The sequence below is a fragment of the Schistocerca gregaria genome, chromosome 9 (genome assembly GCF_023897955.1).
Source record: "Schistocerca gregaria isolate iqSchGreg1 chromosome 9, iqSchGreg1.2, whole genome shotgun sequence".
NCBI classification, from domain to species: domain Eukaryota; kingdom Metazoa; phylum Arthropoda; class Insecta; order Orthoptera; family Acrididae; genus Schistocerca; species Schistocerca gregaria.
In genome coordinates, this window is record NC_064928.1 from 121,447,688 (window position 1) to 121,471,050 (window position 23,363).

Here is a 23,363-nt window from a genome sequence, read left to right on the forward strand (position 1 = left end):
ACGTATCATGAAATTAAATTACATATACGTATGTACATATTGACACGCAAGAAACTTTGTCTTTACAACCGAATATTCAGTCCTTGAATCCAGCGCACTGCATCTGGAGTTGCTAGCAGGAAGTCCTCTTTGGCGCCGTGATAGGCTCGAATCCTGCATTCACTGACAGTGTGGTGAACAGTCTGGTATGGAGCCCCGCAGTCAGAGCTTCTTCCACTTCCAACGCGTCGGCCATGGCCGGTACGGATTCTGTGGAGTGCAGTCCAGGTCTTGCGTGTTAGGTCGAATCCACTTGGAAGTTCAGCACCTGAGAAGGTGGTTTGCAGGTGCACGTCTGTCACTGCTTCCCACCGACCTTTCCATTCTTCAAGAGGTTTGAAATCCTTAGCAACCGTATCAACAGCATTGCACAGAGTTGGATGGCGTGATTTCAGTCTCTTGCGATTTAAAAGTGGCAGGTCGCTATGCACGGGTAGGTTAGGATTCCTGGAGATCTTGTGGAAATCTCTCATAAGGGCAGTATACCTGCGTAGATCAGGAGGCATTATACCGGTTAACAGTGGACGCCAATAAACTGGAGTAGATCTGATTGCGTCATATGTTAAGCGCACTGACGTGTTCAGCTGGGTATCAACAAGCCTTGTATGATGACTGTTCGTCCAAACAGGTGCACAGTACTCAGCACTTGAGAACACCAAGCCCAGAGCTGAAGATCGCAGGGTGGTTGCTGAAGATCCCCAGGTAGCTTATGGAGGATGTTGTTCTCAACTTTTGAGCAAAATTAAGAAGGTGTTGTTTGAAGCATAGTGTACGATCCAGGATGACACCAAGATATTTTGGGTTCCAATTATGACGAAGAATTCTGCCTCTGAAACTTACTTCCAGTTTTACGTTTGCCAACCGGTTATTTAGATGGGAGCAACACACTTCTGTTTTACTCACACTGGGTTGGAGTCTCCAGATTTTGAAGGTTTAACCTTAAAATACCCTACACGTGACTCCTGGGTGGTGCTAATTGAGCAACAGTGATTACAGGCAGCCAGACTATCCACAGGATCTCCTGGCAATGACATATCAACTAAATAGCAGAAATTGTTCTTTTCAGAGCTCATTAACAAGAAACTGGTAACAAGTAAGCAGAGATGCAGATATGGCCACCTGCTAATTTTTGTGTTTTTGGCTTAGAGCGTGTGTTACCCATACACCCTATTTTTGAACCTTCCCCATTGCCTGCAAATGTCACACGATGGTGGGATTGTCGCAGTTCATCCCATTTGCCAGTTCTCGAGTTCACTGACGTGGATCATTGTAGATAAATGCGTTTTCATCGAACTCTAAAGGTCTTCCTGAATGTGGAGATCCACTAATGTGAAAAATACTTCTTAAAACGAGAAACCATATTCTTGCCGTGCTCTTTCCAATGGTATTATCCCGGTGCAAAAGTTTCTAGCTGTCTCTGGTGCTGTCACCGCTCTGCTAAACTGAAACAGAAGAACATATCGGAAATGCTCCGATTTCATCACTCGCCACTCCACTTTCTAGAACCCTCAGCTTCATTCGCTATATCCAAATGAGAAAATGGCAGTACTTAAACTCAGATAATAACAGTGAACTGCAAATAAAAGGTGACAATGAATAAATAAAACAATAACAAACGGAATATCAACATGCAAAACAAATGTACAACGAACTTATGCACAAACCTAATGTATTCTTTATCACGTGTTAGATTTGTCATTGGTGTAGTACATCTAGATGTGCAGAACTGAACATGCTGATTCTTTAGTAAATTGGCACTGAGACTGTTTGCAGAAAATCATTCAATAGTGCTTTATGAACATTACTTATCATTTCATTGGCACCTGTATGTATGACTGAATTGATGACAATACTAACGTCATAAGCGGGCGTTGTGGTTTAGCGGGCAGAGAGCTAGACTCTGGTCCCAGAAATCTTAGATCCAATCCGGGGTTAGGAAGGGGGTGGGGTGGGGTGTTTCCCCGTTTCAGTCTCTCCAGAACAGTCCCCGTTCACAGCGGCCTGCTGCCAGGATGAATACCGGGGATTTTTCCCTGGGGTAAAGGGTGGCTGGGTGAGAGACTCACCATCCCTGCTACTCCTTGTGCCATGGCGACCAGAAAGCCTATGGTGTACCAGCAGCCAGGCTGATGATACAGGCCACAGTCGTCACCTCTACTTTCTACCAGTGTTGTCTGCCACTTGTTGCATATGAGGCGAACCTCCTTTAACATATGCGAAAAACAATTGTGGACCTAACAGTGAGTCTTGTGAGGCACCATAACTGATTTCTCCTCAGTCAGAAGAATTTGTGCTGCTTGCTTTGGTTAAATTACTAGGCACAAATTTCTGCATTCTTATAGTTACATAAGACTTTTATCCATTGGTTGGCTGTTTCATCAACCTCATATAATCTCAATTTAACTAGGGGGTAGTGTGATGAACACAGTCAGATGCGTTACATATGTCTCAGACAATCAAAATGGTACTGCAATTTTAATTATTGTTTGTAACATTTGATGATTAAATATGTTAATGCCAGTAAAACAGCCGAGCACTTCTCCTGAAATCGAGACTGGTATACGAAGGATATTACTGTTCCTCATGTAGGATGCTGTTCTACAACGGCCGTTCAATAATTAATGCAACGCATTTTTTTCTCAGCCAGTTTCACTTGACAAATTCAGTATTTGTTGTGGGTCATCGTTAAAGATTCTCGCTTCGGTCCCTATAGTTTCATGAAGTTCCGATAGGTGGCAGCGTTGTATGTAGCGTTCAAAATGGCGTCTGTAACGGAAGTGGTGTCCGAACTGTCATTAAGTTTCTTTTGACGGAAAACTTGAGCATCGCAGGCATTCATAGGCACTTGCAGAATGTATACGGAGAGCTGGCAGTTAACAAAAGCACGGCCGGCCGTTGTGGCTGAGCGGTTCTAGGCGCTTCAGTCCGGAACCGCGCTGCAGCTACGGTGGCAGGTTCGAATCCTGCCTCGGGCATGGATGTGTGTGATGTCGTTAGGTTAGTTAGGTTTGAGTAGTTGTAAGTCTAGGGGACTGATGACCTCAGATGTTACGTCCCATAGTGCTCTGAGCCATTTGAGCCGTTTTTGAACAAAAGCACGGTGAGCTGTTGGGCGAGGCGTCAGTCATCATCGCAACAAGGTTGCGCAAACCTGTCCGACGTTCCGCGTGCCGGCCGGCCGGACGCAACTGTGACTGCTTTAAATTTTGGAACGTGCGGTCACTCTCATTCGAAGTGATAGACGATCACAATGAAACACCTTGCCGCACAACTGGACGTGTCTGTTGGTAGTGCTGACACACTCGCTCCCCACTTGCGGTATACCTAAGTGTGTACCTGTTCTGTTCCTCGCCGCCTAACGGAAGACCGTAAGGAGCAACAAAGAATCATGTGTGCGGAATTGCTTGAGCGATACGAGGCTGTTGGTGACAATTCTTGCACAACATCGTCACAGGTGTTCATCATTTCAAACCGGAAACAAAACCGCAGTGCATGCAGTTGCACAATGCCACCTCTCATTCGAAGAAAAAGTTCACAGCCTCACGCTCATCTGGTAAACTCATGGAGACAGTCTTCCGAGACTGTGCAGGGGTTATCCTAACTGATGCCCTCCCTCACGGGCCAACGATCAATGCTGAAGTGTATTGTGTTACCCTCAGGAAACTGACCGAGCGACTTGAGCATGTTTGTCGCCACAGAGTGCAAACGAACTTCTCATCCTCCACAACAATGCATGGCCTCGCGCGTGCCCATGCACTCCAGAAGGGCTCACAAAACTTCACTGGACTGCTATTCCTCATCCACCCGACAGCCCAGATCTCGCACCTTGTTTCCCATTTGTTTGGACCAATGAAGGATGCACTCAGCCAGTAGTAGTATGATGGGGCAGGCGGGGGGGGGGGGGAGGAGGGGGGGAAGGGGGTTATGAAGGCAGCAAGATGTTGACTCCGACGCCGACCAACAGAGTGGTGCCATGTGAAAAATAGGGTTTTGTAGCCAGGGGAGTTGGAAGTAATATGGTGTACTTTCACAGCAAAAAGTGGTGCAGTACTTATTGAAAGAACCTCGTAGAGTACTTCTCCTTCTCAAAAATTTCCTGCAATAATGTCAGTGGTGTAACTGGGGAAGATCAGTTTGGATTCCGTAGAAATGTTGGAACACGTGAGGCAATACTGACTCTACGACTTATCTTAGAAAATAGATTAAGGAAAGGTGAACCTACATTTCTAGCATTTGTAGACTTAGAGAAAGCTTTTGACAATGTTGATTGGAACACTCTCTTTCGAATTCTGAAGGTGGCAGGTGTAAAATATAATGAGCGAAAGGCTATTTACAAATTGTACAGAAACCAGATGGCAGTTCTAAGAGTCGAGGGGAATGAAAGGGAAGCAGTGGTTGGGAAGGGAGTGAGACAGGGTTGTAGCTTATCCCCGATGCTATTCGATCTGTATATTGAGCAAGCAATAAAGGAAACAAAACAAAAGTGCGGAGTAGGTATTAAAAACCATGGAGAAGAAATAAAAACTTTGAGGTTCGCCGGTGGCATTGTAATTCTGTCCGAGACAGCAAGGGACCTGGAAGAGCAGTTGAACGGAATGGACAGTGTCTTGAAAGGAGGGTATAAGATGAACATGAACAAAAGCAAAACAAGGATAATGGAATGTAGTCGAATTAAGTCGGGTGATGCTGAGGGAATTAGATTAGGAAACGAGACACTTAAAGTAGTAAAGGAGTTTTGCTATTTGTGGAGCAAAATAACTGATGATGATGGAAGTAGAGAGGATATAAAATGTAAACTGGCAATGGCAAGGAAAGCGTTTCTTAAAGAAGAAAAATTTGTTAACATCGAGTATAGATTTAAGTGTCAGGAAGTCGTTTCTGAAAGTATTTGTATGGAGTGTAGCCATGTATGGAAGTGAAACGTGAACGATAAATAATTTGGACAAGAAGAGAATAGAAGCTTTCGAAATGTGGTGCTACAGAAGAATGCTGAAGATTAGATGGGTAGATCACATAATTAATGAGGAGGTATTGAATAGAAGTGGGGAGGAGCTTGTGGCACAACTTGGCTAGAAGAAGGGATCGGTTGGTAGGACATGTTCTAAGACATCGAGGGATCACCAATTTAGTATTGGAGGGCAGCGTGGAGGGTAAAACTCGTAGAGGGAGACCAAGAAATGAATACACTAAGCAGATTCAGGAGGATGTAGGCTGTAGTAGGTACTGGGAGATGAAGCTTGCGCGGGATAGAGTAGTATGGTGAGCTGCATCAAACCAGTCTCAGGACTGGAGACCACAACAACAACAGTGTAACTGGTCTGTAGTTGTTGATATCCTTCCTATTATCTTTCTCATAGAGACCTTAACGTTGACATATTTCAGACTTTCTGGAGAAATGCTCTGAGTTACTGATGTATTACATATTTCGGACAAGATACTACTTTTAGCAAGTGAAAAATTTTTAGAATCCTGCTGGAAACACCTTCAGAGTCATATGAGCTTTTACTCGTATTTTTGAAAAAAATATGTAATTTTCTTAATTTCAGAAGGAAATTAGATGAGATATCTGTGTGACTGAATTCATTGTCAGGTGCATTTTTTTTTACTCTTTGTTGTAACAGTCTTAATTGATAATACTGCGTCGTGATGACTGGGTGTTGTGTGCTGTCCTTAGATTACTTAGGTTTAAGTAGTTCTAAGTTCTATGGGACTGATGACCGTAGATGTTAAGTCCCATAGTGCTCAGAGCCATTTGAACCATTTTTTTTTTTTGATAGATACTACACTATCAGGACGAATCTCAAGACACCTCTGTTAATGGAATCAAAACTGTTCCAGGTGTTTGAAGGTATGGCGCCAGCGGACGAACCAATATCGTCTTACCATCAGCCGCAGGCCAGTGATGACTCTGATGGCACATACAGTTACTCGGCAGGGCCCGTAGCGTCCGGATACAGTGGCCACCACTACTCGGCCTCTTATGGGGCGATGGCGTCGTCGACAACTCCACCTTCAGCAGGGCAGCCCGGACCGTACTACAGTGGCCACGCTGCCGCTGCCGCTGCCGCTGCTGACTACCGTCGACCTCAGTACCACCAACGGCTGGAGGCCACTCCAAAGCACGCGGCCACAGCAGCGTCGCCGGTGGCGGCCGCAGGATCCGTGTCTCCGGAGAAGTTCTACGGTTCGGAGGCCGTGCACGTGAGGACGGCTGACGTTCCAAAGTACGGCACGGGAGACAGTTCGCAAGCCTTCTCTGAAGAGCGCCAGCGCCAGCAGGACAAGGCCATCGGGTACTCTGTGGTCGCTGCCGGGGACAGAGTGGGCACAGTGGAGGTGGCGTACGGAGGCCGAGTCAGGCACCACCAGGTCGCCGAGGCTTCGTCTGCCATCGCAGAACACGGACCTCGGAGCCTCGGCACTGACACAGGTACGGTGACTGTGCGAGAAGCTGGAGCCACTGAAGCTACACGTATCGAGGCGCGCAAGCGCAGAGACATTGCTGAAGATGAAGTGGTCAGTCCAGACTCGCTGCTTCTGGACAATGACATCGATGTGGTCTGGGCCAAGGAGAAGAAGTGGCCACCAAAGAAGGAGATCGGAAGTGCTAAACAGCCCATCAAATGGATAAATGTCGACTCGAGTCCCGTCCAAGACTCGAAGACTTCTACTTTGGGTGGACTTACAAGCACAAGCAAAACAAATATTATGGTGGAGAAGAGCACAAATTTGCCAGTAACGACCGAATCTGCCACACCGTTCAGTGAGGCTGATGAAGAGACGAGCAGCAGCACACGACTCTCAGCTGCCGACATGGACTCACAGACCACAACTGATCAGGCACGTCTGTCAGAGGACACCAGTGGTGAACCAGCCGTCTTCGTCACTGAGGTAGTGTCGCCGACAGAGGAATCCCACACAGCAGCACCACCCAACAGCACAGAAGGTGAAGGTCTGGTTACGCTCAGAGGCCCTCCAGTCGAGGAATCTCCCACTAATGCTGCCGACAGCTCTTCGGCATCTGTCCAGCACAACCAGATGTCTTTCACGGATGTCCTGCGAAGGATCGCCCAGTTCAAGATGAGGTTGGGGCTGAGTCTGTTGAAGAGCACTTCCGAGGCATTCTCGCGGTACCTCGGCACCGTGCAAGAGCGCATGGAAGAGACCCTGGCCGAAGCTCGTCGTGCCAGGTACCAAAACGGTCCAGGCGACGGGTCAGCAGGCGTCGCCTTCTGGAATGCAGTACGCCGGGCGCAGAGGGGGCTCTTCGACACGCACCGGCATCGGGATGAGTGATGGTGACGCATCCAAAGGATGGACTCCGCAAACGGACTCAACTTGACGAGTACGGTGCATGGAACACTGCAGACTTGGGTGCCGAAAGGCAGGTGATACTCTCTGAGAGGGCCTCTCTATATTACGAGGCGAGGACCATTTCGCGCTACTTACGACTTCAACGAAGGTAAAATACATGTAGGGGCATATATGACTCGCAGAGTTCGCAAGACGCAGACAACAGTTTTAGCTAGTGCCAAAGCATCAAGGATTTCTGCAGGGGAAACATTTCAGTTTTCGGGCGCCGCAGGCTAGAATGGCCGCCAAAAACATGTGAGGGTGGTCTGAATGTGTTTTTTGTTCAGATGGTGAGACCAACGATACGTAGCTTGTAACCCATGTCCAACACCGGGGCCCATCTGATAGGAAATCACTCAATATTCGTGTGCTCGTGATTGGAATGGAGGCCAAACATTTGTGGGTCCATAATGCAACGAAACATTCGGTACTTCTAGTGGGAAACCATTGAATTTTCAAGTACTTTCAACTTGAATACAGATTGGTAATGTCTGAGTTGCTCTCGACCTATACCTCGATAAGGACGTTGTGGATTCTAGACCGACATGACTTGCAGAACACATCATACTATGAGGCATCTACGTTAGGGAACCACTTTTCGCGCATTTAAGAGTGTAATACTGATTGTAACGTTTGGGATACTCAGATTATTATTGCTCGCCCAGGTGTGTGACTACATGGACAAGAGGACATAATTAACGACCAATTACCCTGGATAATTACTACATTTCATGAGTACATTAAGCAGGATTGGAGACACATAATATATGGGGGGTTTCTGAATCTTTGTTCGTCGTGGTGTGGTTGTAACTAGATGTATATAGCTTGTTGCGTATGTTAAAAAGTGGGGCTCTTCTGGTGGGAAACCAGTTCATGCTCGTTCACTCTTAGCTGGAGGGAGGGATCCCGACAGCTGTGAGTTTGTGACTTGCTTTTGACCAGATGTGGACGTAATTTGACAAGCATGACACTCAGACATGTCAGAACGCGGAGTACATGTAGTGGGAAACCTCGTCGGCTTTCGTTCTATTGCAGCTAGAACACAGGACCATAATATTTGAACTATCTCTCATTCGTCTCTGTATCAAATCATGGAAGTGGCAACTAAGATATCACAGAACACATATGGGGGGGGGGGGGGGGCACAAACGGGGCACAGAAGATGAAACTTCAGGCTCATGAATTTACATTTGTAATACAGACATCATCATATGAGGGTGTCGATTCATATGTTATATACAGGCACGTATGGGAATATATGGACGAGACTAGCAGTACACATTTAAATGTTAGGCAGTTGTGTTGGGTAATCATTACAGCTTTTGTGCACTTTCAGCTGGAGTGGATCTCACATAATATTTAGGGGGCGCCTGATGAGTTTGTATAGAAGAGAGTGGGACCTGATGCACATAGCACGTGTTGAAGTGTAGGACTCTTCTGATAGAAAACCGTGTTCGTGCGCTCTTAGCTTGAACTGTTGACCTAACCATTTGCTGTTCTCTGTGTGTCTGCTTAGACGTCGGTGAAGCTTGACTGGTAGTACCCAACAAGTATCAAAATAAGGGTGCGTTCTCGTGGGAAGCTCCGAAGTTTTCACGTACTTTCATCTGTAACATTTGACGATTTCTGACTCACATCTCTATCGAGACATGCAAGAAATTTGACTGTCAAGATCAGCAGTATGCATGATAATATGAGGGCACTTACATTCAAAAGTCACTTTCATTTCTGTTTTTTCAGCTCTAAGACAGACTTGTATTTGGGGGTTTCTGGTTAATTTTGCTTGTCTGGGAGTGTATAGGGTTGTATGATAATACTGGCAGGAAGTATTAAACTTTCGAGCTCTCCTCCTGGCCCATGACTGCAGTTTTCAATTACTTTCAGCAGGAACGGGGACGAATAATATGTGAGGAACACCGGAATATGTGTTTCTGGTGATGTGAACTGGGTATAGGCGTACGTAGCTTGCTGCATCTTCTAGGTGGTCTTCACTATGTCCAGACACTCACAGCTGCAACTGGGCACCCAAACATTTGCACGTGTCCGGCTTGCGTGTATGAACAGATGTTGATGTAAATTGACGTGTATAACTACCAGTCTCACCAAAAAGTTCTAGGGGACTAATGACCACAGCAGTTGAGTCCCATAGTGCTCAGAGCCATTTGAACCATTTTGAACCAAAAAGTGCAGCGATGATAGAGTGATACCTCCCCAGTTCTCATGCCGTTTCGACTACAATACAGAACCATAGCAGTTGAGGAGCTTCTGAGTTGTCCTTAATCAAGACGAGGAAGGGGTTTGAACGACACGATTCGCACAATGTGTGACAATTTGGGACACTTACGTTGAAATAACACTTCACTTTTCCTACTTTTACAGCTGAAACACAGGCTGTAGTGTTTGTGTTGTCTGCTTCGTGCTGGTTCTCGAGACGTGTTTGGGACTGAACTGACAGGGCTGGCGAAATACACAAAAATGTTTGTCACGTCTCGTGCTCAACCACTACAGCAGTTACGTCATGTTTTTACTCTTGCACCAGAATCTTCCTCCTTTTATCTGACCATGGCGTATTCTATTTCAGGAAATGCAGTTGTTATCTATTCACAATTGTTATTTATTCACCTCTCTTACGGAGGTAGACACACTACTTAACGCGAACATTCCCTGCTGTCGTCCTGACGACGCAGTTACCTTAAAGACTTCGATACTGACGTCGACATCGACTTGAGTGTAGCGTCTGTCTTGCGCTGTTGCACATCCTGCACTTTGTCGGGACAACATTTCGAGGTTCCGACCCTCTGTGAATTTGAAGCTAAGTTTAAGACGTTCTAGACGACAGAAGACGTGGGACCTGAGTTTCTCCTGGCGTATACAATTTTCTAACAACTTACGGCTTCCAGAATGAGATTTTCCCTGTGCAGCGTAGTGTGCGCTGATGTGAAACTTCCTGACAGATTAAAACTGTGTGCCGGTCGGAGAGTCGGGACCTGCGCCGTTCGCGGGCAAGTGCTTTACCAAGCACGACTCCCGCCCCGTCCTCACAGCTTTACTTCTGCCAGTACCTCGTCTCCTACCTTCCAAACAGTACAGAAGCTCTCCTGCGAACCTAGCAGAACTACCACTCCTGAAAGAAAGGATAATGCGGAGAAATGGCTTAGCCACAGCCTAGGGGATGTTTCCAGAATGAGATTTTCACTCCGCAGAGTGCAGGTCCCGAGTTCGAGTCTCGGTCCGGCACACAGTTTTAATCTGTCAGGAAGTTTAAACTTATGGGTTGCGGTTTACCTTGAAAATGGCGGGGCGTGCTCCCGACGAAATATCGGCGGTCGCTGTTAATACTACCTGGCCGAATTCCCGTAAGTTGTTTGAAGACAGAAGACGGCCGTGGGACGTGACAGATAATGTAATGACGGCACTATCGGCACAGTGGCAAATGGACGACTTTCTGAGAAGAAACAGGATTAGTGTTACGTGAATTTGGACCTGTTCTGACGAACGACACGAAATACTCTTCATGCCGCGGACGCGACGTTTAAGTGCGAGAGAAATGCCAAAGAATGGACGAGTTTCCACTCTGTAAACACCATCCATTACATGACTTCAAACTATTGAACATGAAACGTCGATGTGAGACGTATAATCTTTCTAGTGGGACGGTACAGAAGACGCTACATTTACGTGCACGAGAAATGACAAAGGACGGACGACTTCTCACGTGATGAACAGCTTCCATAACGTGACTTCACGCTACAAAAGAAACACGATACTTGTCTACTTACGTATTAACTTTCCGTGTGACTTTTCGTGGCGCAATACATACGATGCCACTGCATTATCCATTCCTTATAGAAGTATGGTTCGGACTTGTAAACAGCTTGCAGTTCAGATGCACCAAAATGTTTTTATTCACTTCGTTGATAGAAGGGACCGGTAAAACATTTGAGACTGATAACAGACGGCGACGTGACAAGCACGGTGACTTTTATTTCCTGGACGTGCACGACGATAGACCGTATCTGCGACTGTATACTTGCACACAGACTGAATACGTACAGAAGTGTTCACAGTGAAATCAAGGAAACTGCCGACTATTCTTTGCTTTTATTTTGATTCCTCAGTCTTTGGAGACTGTGTTCCAACTTTTTCTACCTTGTCCGCATCTTTTCATATCACCGCAAACACAGTGTGCAAAGTCATTCATAGGACATGGAAAGTAAAAGTGCCCCGGAAAACATGCCATGTACCTTAAGATAGGCAGGCGACCTAGATTCTCCGCACTCGTTGCCTGTCTTAAGGTGCATAAAATATTTTCTGTCGCTTTACAAGGGACAGTCGAATGGGAACGATACAGATAGAAAAAGTGAGTAAATTGTTTATTACTCCAAAAGTAATCGCCATAACTGTTAATACAGTTATCCCACTGTGAGACAAAACTGTCAGTGCCTTCATGGTGAAACGTCTGCAGTTGCCACCGGAACAATAGTTGTACTCGGGAATGCATCTCTTTGTCTGAAGCAAATTGGCAGCCACGTGTAAGAGCTCCCCAGCAAACCCGACACAGCCTTGGCAACATGTGAGCCCGCATGTTGCCACACGTTGCCACGGTTGTTTTGAGTACGCTGCGTAAGTTTCGCTGGGGAGCCCTTACATGCAGTCCCGATACCTCGCCATGCGATATCCATATTTTTTGGGCCCTGAACAAAGATATACGTGGTTGCCGGTTTGCTTTACACGAAGGGATGCATTCCTGAGTACAACCATTGTTCCGGTGGCAACTGCCGACATTTCTCCATGAAGACACTGGCAGTCTTGTCTCACAGTGGGATAAATGTATTAACAATTACGGCGATTACTTTTGGAGTAATAAACAATTTACTAAGATTTTTCCTATCTCTCCCATTTTTATCTGAATGCCCCTTATATTTTGTCTACCCTATAGAATGTGTTTTGTGTCCCTGTCTTTTGCTCTACTACTTTCCCCTCTATTGGTCCATCCAGGTTCGAGCTGACTGTTCATATGTGCCATAGAAGACAGCAATCTGATCTTTCTGCTGGTAACACACTTTCATAGACCTCCTTCCCCGCCTATTGTTTGTAGTCTTCCTTTATTTCAAACTCAATCCGTCCATCTAAACACATACTTTCATGCTTTAGGAATTTCTTTCCAATTTCCAAACCGATATCTCGTACCACTGGTGCTCTTTCTTTTCGTAGAGAGCTCTCTTCACCTTTGCGCATGTTGTCCTGATATATACATTTGCTTCGCTACCCTTTTTAATCTTTCTTCCTAACAACGCCCAGTACCGTGTCGCTTGTAGTTTTGATATTAAGCAGGTCATTAGTCCTGTTTCTACTGCTCTTCGTCACTTCCGTCTTACGTATCTTTATTCTTCATCAACATACTGCGCTAAGTATCCTTTCCAATTCTATCAACAGGTCTTCCAAGTCTCGCTTTCATCAGCCCAGAAGGGTTAATTGTCTGCTAATCGTAGGAATCGTGTGTTATTTCCTTACACATTAATCCCATTTTCAAAATTTTCTCGTACGTTCACTTACAAGTTGCTGCAAACCTTTCCCATACTCTTCTTAATAACAGCTGTGTTTCTTTGCCCTCTATTTATACTACACCCATTAGGGCTTTGTAGTTGCTGCATATTATCCATCTGGCTCAGTAATCTTGTACGGTTTGTTTATTTCATGTTACACCTTACACTGTCAAACGCTTCTTAGGTTTTCCTACAGTAGGAAGATGTTACTAGGCTGAATGTCCCTGTTCCCTCAACCTTATTCGACGAACAGAACAAGAACAACTATAATAGAACGGATGATTAAAAAAAAGGATAGTAATGTATCACCTTTCATTCCTCACAATAGCTCTACAAATGACGCACTGCCACCGCACTTTTGTGTAATTGTTATTCAACTGCCTCCGTACTTGAGCCTCAGTATTTCGTGGTTGTGAACATCTTATTGCACCTTAAATCGTTGAGGCTTCCTCCAGGTTCACAAATGATCAAGAAATGTCCTGATTTTTCTTCATTCTGCCTCCCGCCAGTAAGCGGAACGTCAGACTGACTCAGCTGCTATCTCTGCCCGTCCTGAAATCACACTGATCTTCGCCTAGTACGTCTTCACTTTTTTTTCACTTTTCTTCTCTCGTCTCTTGTCAACATATAACCCACATGATGAGGACAACCAGGCAACTGGAATACGGACAAACGCAGCGAGGAAAAAAAAAAGACATACAGCACGATTTAACATGTTATAGACTGGCCATCTTCACGACTTAGCACAGAATAGACTCTTCACGACAGCCCCACGAACGACAGAAACACTCTGAATTTGACTAGGTCACCTCGGATATGCTTGCGTGACAGAAATGACGTACTACCTACCGGACAATAACAATTCCAGTGCGATCAAGTGACGGAGCAAGAAATAAAACCCAGTCATTTTGAGTCATATGTTGTCAAATCCTTCACGACAATCTTACGTACGACCTGTTAATTGACCAGGTAAAAGATGGGACAAATGTTCCGCAACAGATGTGACTGACATGTGGTACGCATCAGGTAGGACTGACTGAGCTTTTCTAAACACGAGGTGACCTTGATGAAAATGCGAATTATGTATCATCTTCAGACTGACTTTGCTGACTCTTTTTCCTTATGAATTAATGTGCAAATGGTACATTATTTGCTTGGCGGCCATGTGTTTTAAGAATGGAGTAATAATGAAAACAAATTGAGGACAGGTTAACCTTCAAATGTTCTCACTTTGTAATATATGAGCATTATTAAATAACAATTTGAAGTACGCCTCCGTCTTTGCTCTCAATGGTAATAGTTAAGTGTTGTTATTTGATATTTCCCAATAACAGTCTGTCTTTGCTGCCTATTACTGAAAAAATTCTTTCACATTTTAGCAGCTCATTGTTTATACACGACAACTCAAAATATCATTTTGCCTTTGCTGCGAACTACTGGAAATCATTTTCTCACTCCATGATAGTTTTATGCTAGTTTTATGATGTTACATGAGTATTAAAATATGTCTTTGTATTTATTCCCATACATTTAAACGATGTTCTCTTTTAGTGATAATATACTCATGTTAGATAACTTTTTAAATCATGTAACAAACAGCATTAAAGTTTAAATGCTGTGAAAATATATCTGAGGCTATCGATGTTGATATATGTATTGAATAAATTGTTAAGAGACAACATTTTCTGTCACAAATGTGTGATTACAAAGTTCATAACTTTAGGCCGACATTCCTTGAGCGCATAACTGTTTTCATCTAATGTCACTTGCTGAGACAAATTTTGTTTGTCGCCTACTCAGCTTCAGGTATATGGAGTATTACAGTATGCCCATAAGACCCTCCTTGATGTGCGCCCGTGTGTGTTTTGACAGAAAAGTGACTGTATCACTGTGCCCTTTCGTGCTACAAAAGGACTACACAACTCTGCAGTGTCCCAGTGTCGGTTCTGGACTTTCTATGAACCAAAAACTTTCCTTGTTTCTGTGACTAGGAGCTTATAGCACTTCGAAGTCTCAGCATATTTGATTTTGTATGTATAACAGGAAACACAACTTTAAGTATGTAGTACATCCATACATGTGTACAGCACCATCAGTGGTCTCATGTGTCGTCAACATTTCATAAAATACATGTATTATAACATGTACAATAAAGCACTTAATCAAACATGTGTATTTCATTTATTTTCAATTCATACAGCGCCATAACAGGCAGAACAGAAGATGTTTGCTGATAAGAATGATAATACTAATTACATGCTATGCATTGCCAAAGGGAATTACAGGTTACACGCAGAATTTTGCGTTAATGTCTGACATAAGACATTATTTACAAACAAGCGTATCAGTTCACGTCAATCATATATCATTATGCACTCAGCATCTGAAGCAATCAAAAATGGTGTACAACAACTGTTTTGAATCCTTTCTTGTTTCTGGTACACATAAATGATCTTCCAGTTACAGCTTAAGAAGATGTAAATTTTGTCGTTTTTGTAACTCATACAAGTATTGGAAGAAATAGTAGTACCACTCACCATAGTAACTCAGTACAAACAGTTAATTACTTGTCATATTTATCTACAAGCTATGAAAATAGGTTCGTTACACAGTTAAATACGAAAATGTTTAATTTTTTGGGGTTACAGACAGAGCATAATTTTAATTGGAAATTCACTGCCTAGAATTAATAGAGTGCCTTAGCTCAGCTACAGATGTTGCCTCCCATTATTATTAATACGGGTCATTTAAATATGAAAGGACCAATTTATTCTAAAAATTTCTATTTACTAATGAGTTATGAAATCGTTTTTTGAGAAAACTCAACTTATGACAGCGGTAGTTTCAAAACACAGAACCATATTATGAGAATTATGTTGGATCTCAGCTCTAGAACATTTTGCAGATAGCTCTTTAAAAATTTTTGCTCGCTATATCACTATAAAAGTTACAAAGTTTCTTAAAGAGGTATATGCAGAATGTTCTAGACCTATGCCAACTATAATTCTCGTAACACACGCTTATATTCTTAAAATACTGTACTCAGAGTCTGCAGGGTGTAGATAGCCTGTGCTACATCTATGCGTTGTGTGTTGCCTACAATTCAGTCATCGACTCCCTATGAAAGGGATAGGCCCAGCAAACTAAATGTTCCACAACCTACGCCATGGTCGCGGATTAAAACAGTGATCCAGGAAGTGTACGATATATTCATTTTATTTTGTCAATGATCTCAAACATTTTGGTCCAAAGGTTTTTCTAATCATTGTTGTAAATAAAATAAATTAATTCTGAAATAAAAGTTCCTTATTCGCTTCTCAAAAATCTCTCCCTACTTAGAGATCCTCATTTTTAACGTTTTTCTTGTTGAAAATCGCTCTATCAATTTACTAGGGTGCATAATGTGTGGCAGACCTGGTTAGTAGACCCTGCTAGTGCTGCGTTATTCCGACGTCTGAGGGTCGGCGAGTACTGAAGGACGCCCAGCGTCACCGGGAAGCATCTGTGAGCATCAGCAGTGCAACAAACGTTGCTCCCCGTTTCTCAAATAAAGGGAAAAGCATAAATATGGTGGTAGCACGAAAAACAAGGTGTAGGGGTGTATCACCTGAAACGTGCACCGCAAACGGGAAGTGCTATGAATGTGCGGTTTTAAGAGAATGGATTGGTAGTCAGAGACTGGTACTCTTAGCCAATAAACAGACTCGATAATATTTAGAAAGTATATGTTTTGTGCAAACACACACTTTTTAAAATGGAACAGTGCCTAGTGACATTAAAAAACTAAAAGTAGGGTAAATGAGTCATTATCTTTTCGTTTCAGGATTCTAGGTTTGTTGGCGTTAGTCAGCCAGTCAGGCAGCAGCGACTGCCCGAGACAGACGCAGCAACAGGGAAGGAGCCGATTTTGTGACTTTTACGAGTTCCCAACTAGGAGAGAATTGCGTAATTTCATCTGTGTGCTTTGATAGTTTTAGTTTCTTGAGTTTCTGTGTGTTAATTTAAGATCTAATGGCCACAGTTATCGCACTTCCGTTTGCGTCAGCAAATAAACAGATTTTGTGACATATTACAAATTCCTAATCAGGGGCGAATTATTTAGTTTTATCAGAGTCCTTCGAGAGTTAGGTTTTTGAATCTCTCAATATAAATCTAATTTATTAGACACAGTTTCTGCGTTTTCGTGTTCTGCAGCACGTGCTGATAGTCCGTTTATCTAGGTAGTTTAGTTTTCCACGGTCTTTTGTACGGATAGGGACTGTGATTGTTGTGTCCTGATGCGAGTTGAATTGGTGGCATTTCGCTCTTAGCTCCAGGCTGTGATAGCTTCAGTTACACAGCTTCAAATAGCAGAGGATGGGCACTACTGTTGTGGGCCAGCTGTGGGGATCCAATGAACGTCAAGCACGTCCGAGTCCTCTGATCGGTTCTCGCCAGTGGCCTGCCCTGTTATAATGCGCACTGAGGCTTACCCCTCACCTGTAGTCGAATGGGTAGGCAGTGAAAGACTGCACAGGCGGCCGCACGAAAGTCTTCCCCGGTTTGTCTGACAAACAGGTTCTAGGTGCTGTCTGTGTCGCTCAGCCAGATGCAGTCGCCTGTCCTGTTTCAAAAGAAACCTCTCAGCATGCAAGATCCGGTCAATCACAGAGAGTGGGATTTTCCATAGTTGAGAGCTCCAATATTAGGCGCGTTGTGGGACACTTAGGGACATGGCTGCCAAGAAGAGGAAGAAAGCCAATGTGCACTCCGTGTGCATACCAGGTGGAGTCATTCCGGATGTGGAATGGGTCCTTGCGAATGCCATGAAGGGTGCAGGGTGCAGCCATTTGCAGGTGGTGGCTCACGTCGGTACAAATGATGTGTGTCACTTTGGATCGGAAGAGATACTCTCTGGTTTCGAACGGCTAACAGAAGTGGTAAAGGCTGCCAGTCTTGCAAGATGAAAGCAGAGCTGAGCATTTACAGCAGAGTCGAAAGGACCGAATGCGGACCTCTGGTACAGAGTCGAGTGGAATGTCTGAATCAGAGGCTGAGACGGTTCAGCTACCGTGTAGGCTGCAGATTCCTCGACTTCCCCCATAGGGTGGTTGGGTTCTGGGTTCACCTGAATAGGTCAGGAGTCCACGACACGCAGGAGGCGGCTGCACGGGGCCGTGTGGCGTGGAATGGGCGGTTTTTTAGGTTAGAGGGTCTCGGGAAATCGCAAAAAGGGCTTCAGTCACAAAGGGTGCAGGCCGAACACAGGAAGAACGTAGATACAGGAACCATTGGTATGACAGTTGTAAGTTGTGGTAGCTGTGTTGGGAAAGTACAAGAGCTCCAAGCGCTAATAGAAAACACTGATACTCAAATCGTTATAGGCACTGAAATCTGGCTAAAGCTGGAGATAAGTTCAGCCGAAATTTTTGCGAAGAACCTAACGGTGTTCCGAAAGGATAGGCTAAACACAGTTGGCGGTGGCGTGTTTGTTGCTGTTAGAAGTAGTTTATGCTGTCGTGAAATTGAAGTAGATAGTATGGGCGGAGGTCATTCTTGGCAACCGGAATAAAATAATAATTTGATCCTTTTACCAACCTCCCAATTCAGATGATACAGTTGCTGAAAGGTTCAAATAAAACTTGAGTTTGATTTCCAACATGTATCCGACTCACACAGTTATAGTTGATGGTGACTTTAATTTACCATCAATATGTCGCAATGTTTAATTCCGGAGGTACGCATGAAATATCATCCGAAACTGTGCTAAACGCATTATCTGGAAATTATTTCGAACAGTCAGTTTATGAGCCCAAGCGAATAATAAACGGTTGTGAAACTGCACTTGACCTCTTACCAACAAATAATCCTTAGTTAGCAACCAGCATCAAAACGGATACAGGGATTAGTGAACACAAGGTTGTCGTAGCGAGATTCAGTATTGTAACCCCAGATCTTTCAAAATTAAATGAAAAATATACCTGTTGAAAAATGCAGATAAAAATTCAACTGACGCCTTCCTGAAAGACAATCTCCACTCATTCCACATTAACAACGTAAGTGTAGACCAGATGTGGCTTGAATTCAGAGAAAAAGTATCGACAGCAATTGAGAGATTTGTGCCAACTAAATTGACAAACGACGGAGCTGATCCCCCATGGTACAAAAAAGGGACAGAGCAATGTTGCAGGAACAACGAGAAAAACATGCCAAACTTTAACAGACACAAATTTCAAGATTCGAGATCTTTTACAGAAGACTGAAATTTAGCGCGGATACTTCCAATAGTTTCCACAACGAAATTTTGTCTCGTATCCTAGCAGAAACTCCAGAGAGATTCTAACCCTACGTAAAGTATGTTAGTGGCAAGACATAATCAATGCCTTCTGTGCGCCATACCAATGGAGATACTACCGAAGACAGTGCTGCCAAAGCAGAGTTACTAAACGCAGTCTTTCGAAACTCCGTCACCAAAGAAGACTAAGTAAATATTCCAGAATTCGCAACAATAACAGCTGTCAGAGTAACATAGAAGTAGGTATCCTCGGAGTAGTGAAGCGACTTAAATCACATAATAAAAGCAAGTCTTCTGGTCCAAACTATATACCAGTTAGGTTCCTTTCAGAGTATGCTGACGCAATAGCTCCATAGTTAACAATCATATACAACCCTTCGTTCGACGAAAGATCCTTACCCAAAGACTGAAAAGTTGCACAGGTCACATCAATATTTAAGAAAGGTAGGAGGAGTAATCCACTAAATTATAGGCCCACACGTTAACGTCGATATGCAACAGGCTTTTGGAACACATGTTCTGTTCGAACATTATGAATTGCCTCGAAGAAAACGGTCTTTTGACACATAGTCAACACGGATTTGGAAGACATCGTTCTTGTGAAACACAACTAGCACTTTACTTGCACGAACTGTTGAGTGCTATTGACAAGGCATTTCAAATGTGTTCCGTATTTCTGGGTTTCCAGAAGGCTTTTGACAACAGTACCACACAAACAGCTTATAGTGATATTGCGTGCTTATGGAATATCGTCTCAGTTCTGTGACTGGATTCTTGATTTCCTGTCAGAGAGGTCACAGTTGGTAGTAATTGAAGTCATCGAGTACAACAGAAGTGATTTCTGGCGTTCCCCAAGGTGTGTTATAGGCCCTTTACTGTCCCCTACCTATATAAACGATTTGGGAGACAATCTGAGCAGCCATCTTAAGTTGTTTGCAGATGACGCTGTCGTTTATCCACTAGTAAAGTCATCAGAAGATCAAAACAAATTGCAAGACGATTTAGAAAAGATATCTGTATGGTGCGAAAACTGGCAACTGACCCTAAATAACGAAAAGTGTGAGGTCATCCACATGTTTGCTAAAACTCCATTCGGTGACACGATAAATAAGTCAAATATAAAGACTGTAAATTCCACTAAATATCTAGGATTTATCATTACCAACAACTTAAATTAGAAGGAACATACTGAAAATGTTGTGGGGAAGGCGAACCAAAGACTACATTTTACTGGCAGGAAATGTAACAAAAAGAGACTGCCTACACTAGACTTGTCCGTTCTCTTTTAGGATACTGCTGCACGGTGTGGGATCCTTAGCAGATAGGTTTGACGGAGTACATGGAAAAAGTTCAAAGTAGGGCAGCACGTTTTGTATTAAGACGAAATAGAGGAGAGAGTGTCACTGAAATGATACAGGATTTGGGATGGATATAATTAAAACGAAGGCGTTTTTCACTACAGAGGAATCTTCTCATGAAATTCCAATCACCAACTTTCTCCTCGAATGCGCAAATATGTAGTTGATGTTGACCTACATAGTGAGAAACGATAACCATGATAAAATAACGGAAATTAGAGCTCATCCGGAAAAAAATATAGGTGTTCGTTCTTTCAGCGCGCTATACGAGATTTGAATAATAGTAAAGTGTGAAGGTGGTTCGATGAACCCTCTGCCAAGCACTTAAATGTGATTTTCAGAGTATCCATGTAAATGTGGATGTAGAGTCATTTACGAGACTTATTTTGAATTGTTCCACACCGAGACTTGTACGGTCCCTGTGGTAGCACGCACTCCGCCACAGAACATCACAGGTTGTGTTGAAAATGGCCACCGGCAGCGGCAGCATACGCTTCCAGTCTGGTATGGAACGACTGCCGCATACGTGCTGTCATCTCAGTGGAGACGTCCGAGCAGGGTGCAGTAATATGTCGCTGCATATCACTGGATGTAGTTCGAGATTCCTCGTAGACAGCATACTTCGGCTTTCCCCGCAGAAGAAAGTCTACAAGTGTCAAATCCGCGAAGTGGGGCAGCCGAGGCACAACAATTCTGTATCCAATCCAACGAACTGGAAACAGTTCGTGAAGACACGTTAGAGTACCTCGTGCAGTATGGGCAGGACAGCCATCATGTCAGTACCCCAGGTTGCTCCTACCTGCAGGGTAATATCTTCTAGCATCTGTGGAAGATGGTCTATTAGGAGACCGTGATGTGTGTGCGTTCAGTGTTCCGTCAATGAACATGGGCCTATGAGCTAATGGTTCACTGTCCCACGCCACATGTTTACACTCCATGGACTGCGATACTACAAATGACGAAGTCTGTTAGGTTGTTAACAGACCAGTAGTGCACGCTTCGGTGGCTTGCGTGGCCATGATTGATAAACGTGGCGTCACCACTAAACGAAATACATAATACATCTGTAGTATCCTGTCTTGATGGCCATGTAAGGGATTTACGACAATTTTCATAATCGTCTCACTGCAGCTCTTGATGGCGACAGATGTGAAGGGATCTATATCTACATTTGTACTCCGCAAGCCACCGAACGGTGTGTGGCGGAGGGCACTTTACGTGCCACTGTCATTACCTCCCTTTGCGGTTCCAGTCGCGTATGGTTCGCGGGAAGAACGACTGTCTGAAAGCCTCCGTGCGCGCTCGAATCTCTCTAATTTTACATTCGTGATCTCCTCGGGAGGTATAAGTAGGGGGAAGCAATATATTAGATACCTCATCCAGAAACGCACTCTCTCGGAACCTGGCGAGCAAGCTACAACGTGACGCAGAGCGCCTCTCTTGCAGAGTCTGCCACTTGAGTTTGCTAAACATCTCCGTAACGCTATCACGCTTACCAAATAACCCTGTGACGAAACGCGCCGCTCTTCTTTAGATCTTCTCTATCTCCTCCGTCAACCCAATCTGGTACGGATCCCACACTGATGAGCAATACTCAAGTATAGGTTGAACGAGTGTATTATAAGCCACCTCCTTTGTTGATGGACTACATTTTCTAAGGACTCTCCCAATGAATCTCAACCTGGTACCCGCCTTACCAACAATTAATTTTATATGATCATTCCACTTCAAATCGTTGCGCACGCATACTCCCAGATATTTTACAGAAGTAACTGCTACCAGTGTTTGTTCCGCTATCATATAATCATACAATAAAGGATCCTTCTTTCTATGTATTCGCAATACATTACATTTGTCTATGTTAAGGGTCAGTTGCCTCTCCCTGCACAAAGTGCCCATCGGCTGCAGATCTTCCTGCATTTCGCTACAATTTTCTAATGCTGCAACTTCTCTGTATACTACAGCATCAACCGCGAAAAGCCGCATGGAACTTCCGACACTATCTACTAGGTCATTTATATATATTGTGAAAAGCAATGGTCCCATAACACTCCCCTGTGGCACGCCAGATGTTACTTTAACGTCTGTAGACGTCTCTTCATCGATAACAACATGCTGTGTTCTGTTTGCTAAAAACTCTCCAATCCAGCCACACAGCTGGTCTGATATTCCGTAGGCTCTTACTTTGTTTATCAGGCGACAGTGCGGAACTGTATCGAACGCCTTCCGGAAGTCAAGGAAAATATCATCTACCTGGGAGCCTGCATCTAATATTTTCTGAGTTTCATGAACAAATAAAGCGAGTTGGGTCTCACACGATCGCCGTTTCCGGAATCCATGTTGATTCCTACAGAGTAGATTCTGGGTTTCCAAAAACGACATGATAATCGAGCAAAAAACATGTTTTGCGCATCTGCTCGACGACCCTTCTTGAAGACTGGGACTACCTGTGCTCTTTTCCAATCATTTGGAACCTTCCGTTCCTCCAGAGACTTGCGGTACACGGCTGTTAGAAGGGGGCAAGTTCTTTCGCGTACTCTGAGTGGAACTTATGTCGATGGAGAATGCGTAGGACATTTGTCTGCCCCGTGTCAGTTCCTCATCCCATTACACGGGAGCCAATGTGCGGATCAACTGCAACAGCAGCAAGAACATTAATTTCCACCTCTTCTGCCGTCACTTGTTTCTTCGTATTACGTTGTCTGCGTGTTACACTACCACTTTCACGTAAATGGGTGAAGAGGCTGGCAAATAACAGACGTCTAGTGGGATACACACCGTACAAGGACGAAC

The 23,363-nt window shown here is 44.1% G+C and overlaps 1 protein-coding gene across 1 annotated transcript in view; it reads left to right on the forward strand.

The window, feature by feature from the left end:
- LOC126291459 (uncharacterized) overlaps positions 1-8,520 on the forward strand; it is a 228,507-nt gene extending 219,987 nt beyond the window's left edge. The window contains exon 11 of the mRNA XM_049984971.1: positions 5,878-8,520. Coding sequence (XP_049840928.1) covers positions 5,878-7,335 — 1,458 coding nt within the window. The 3' untranslated portion in view covers positions 7,336-8,520. The remainder of the gene's footprint in view (positions 1-5,877) is intronic.
- The last annotated feature ends 14,843 nt before the right edge of the window (positions 8,521-23,363 follow it).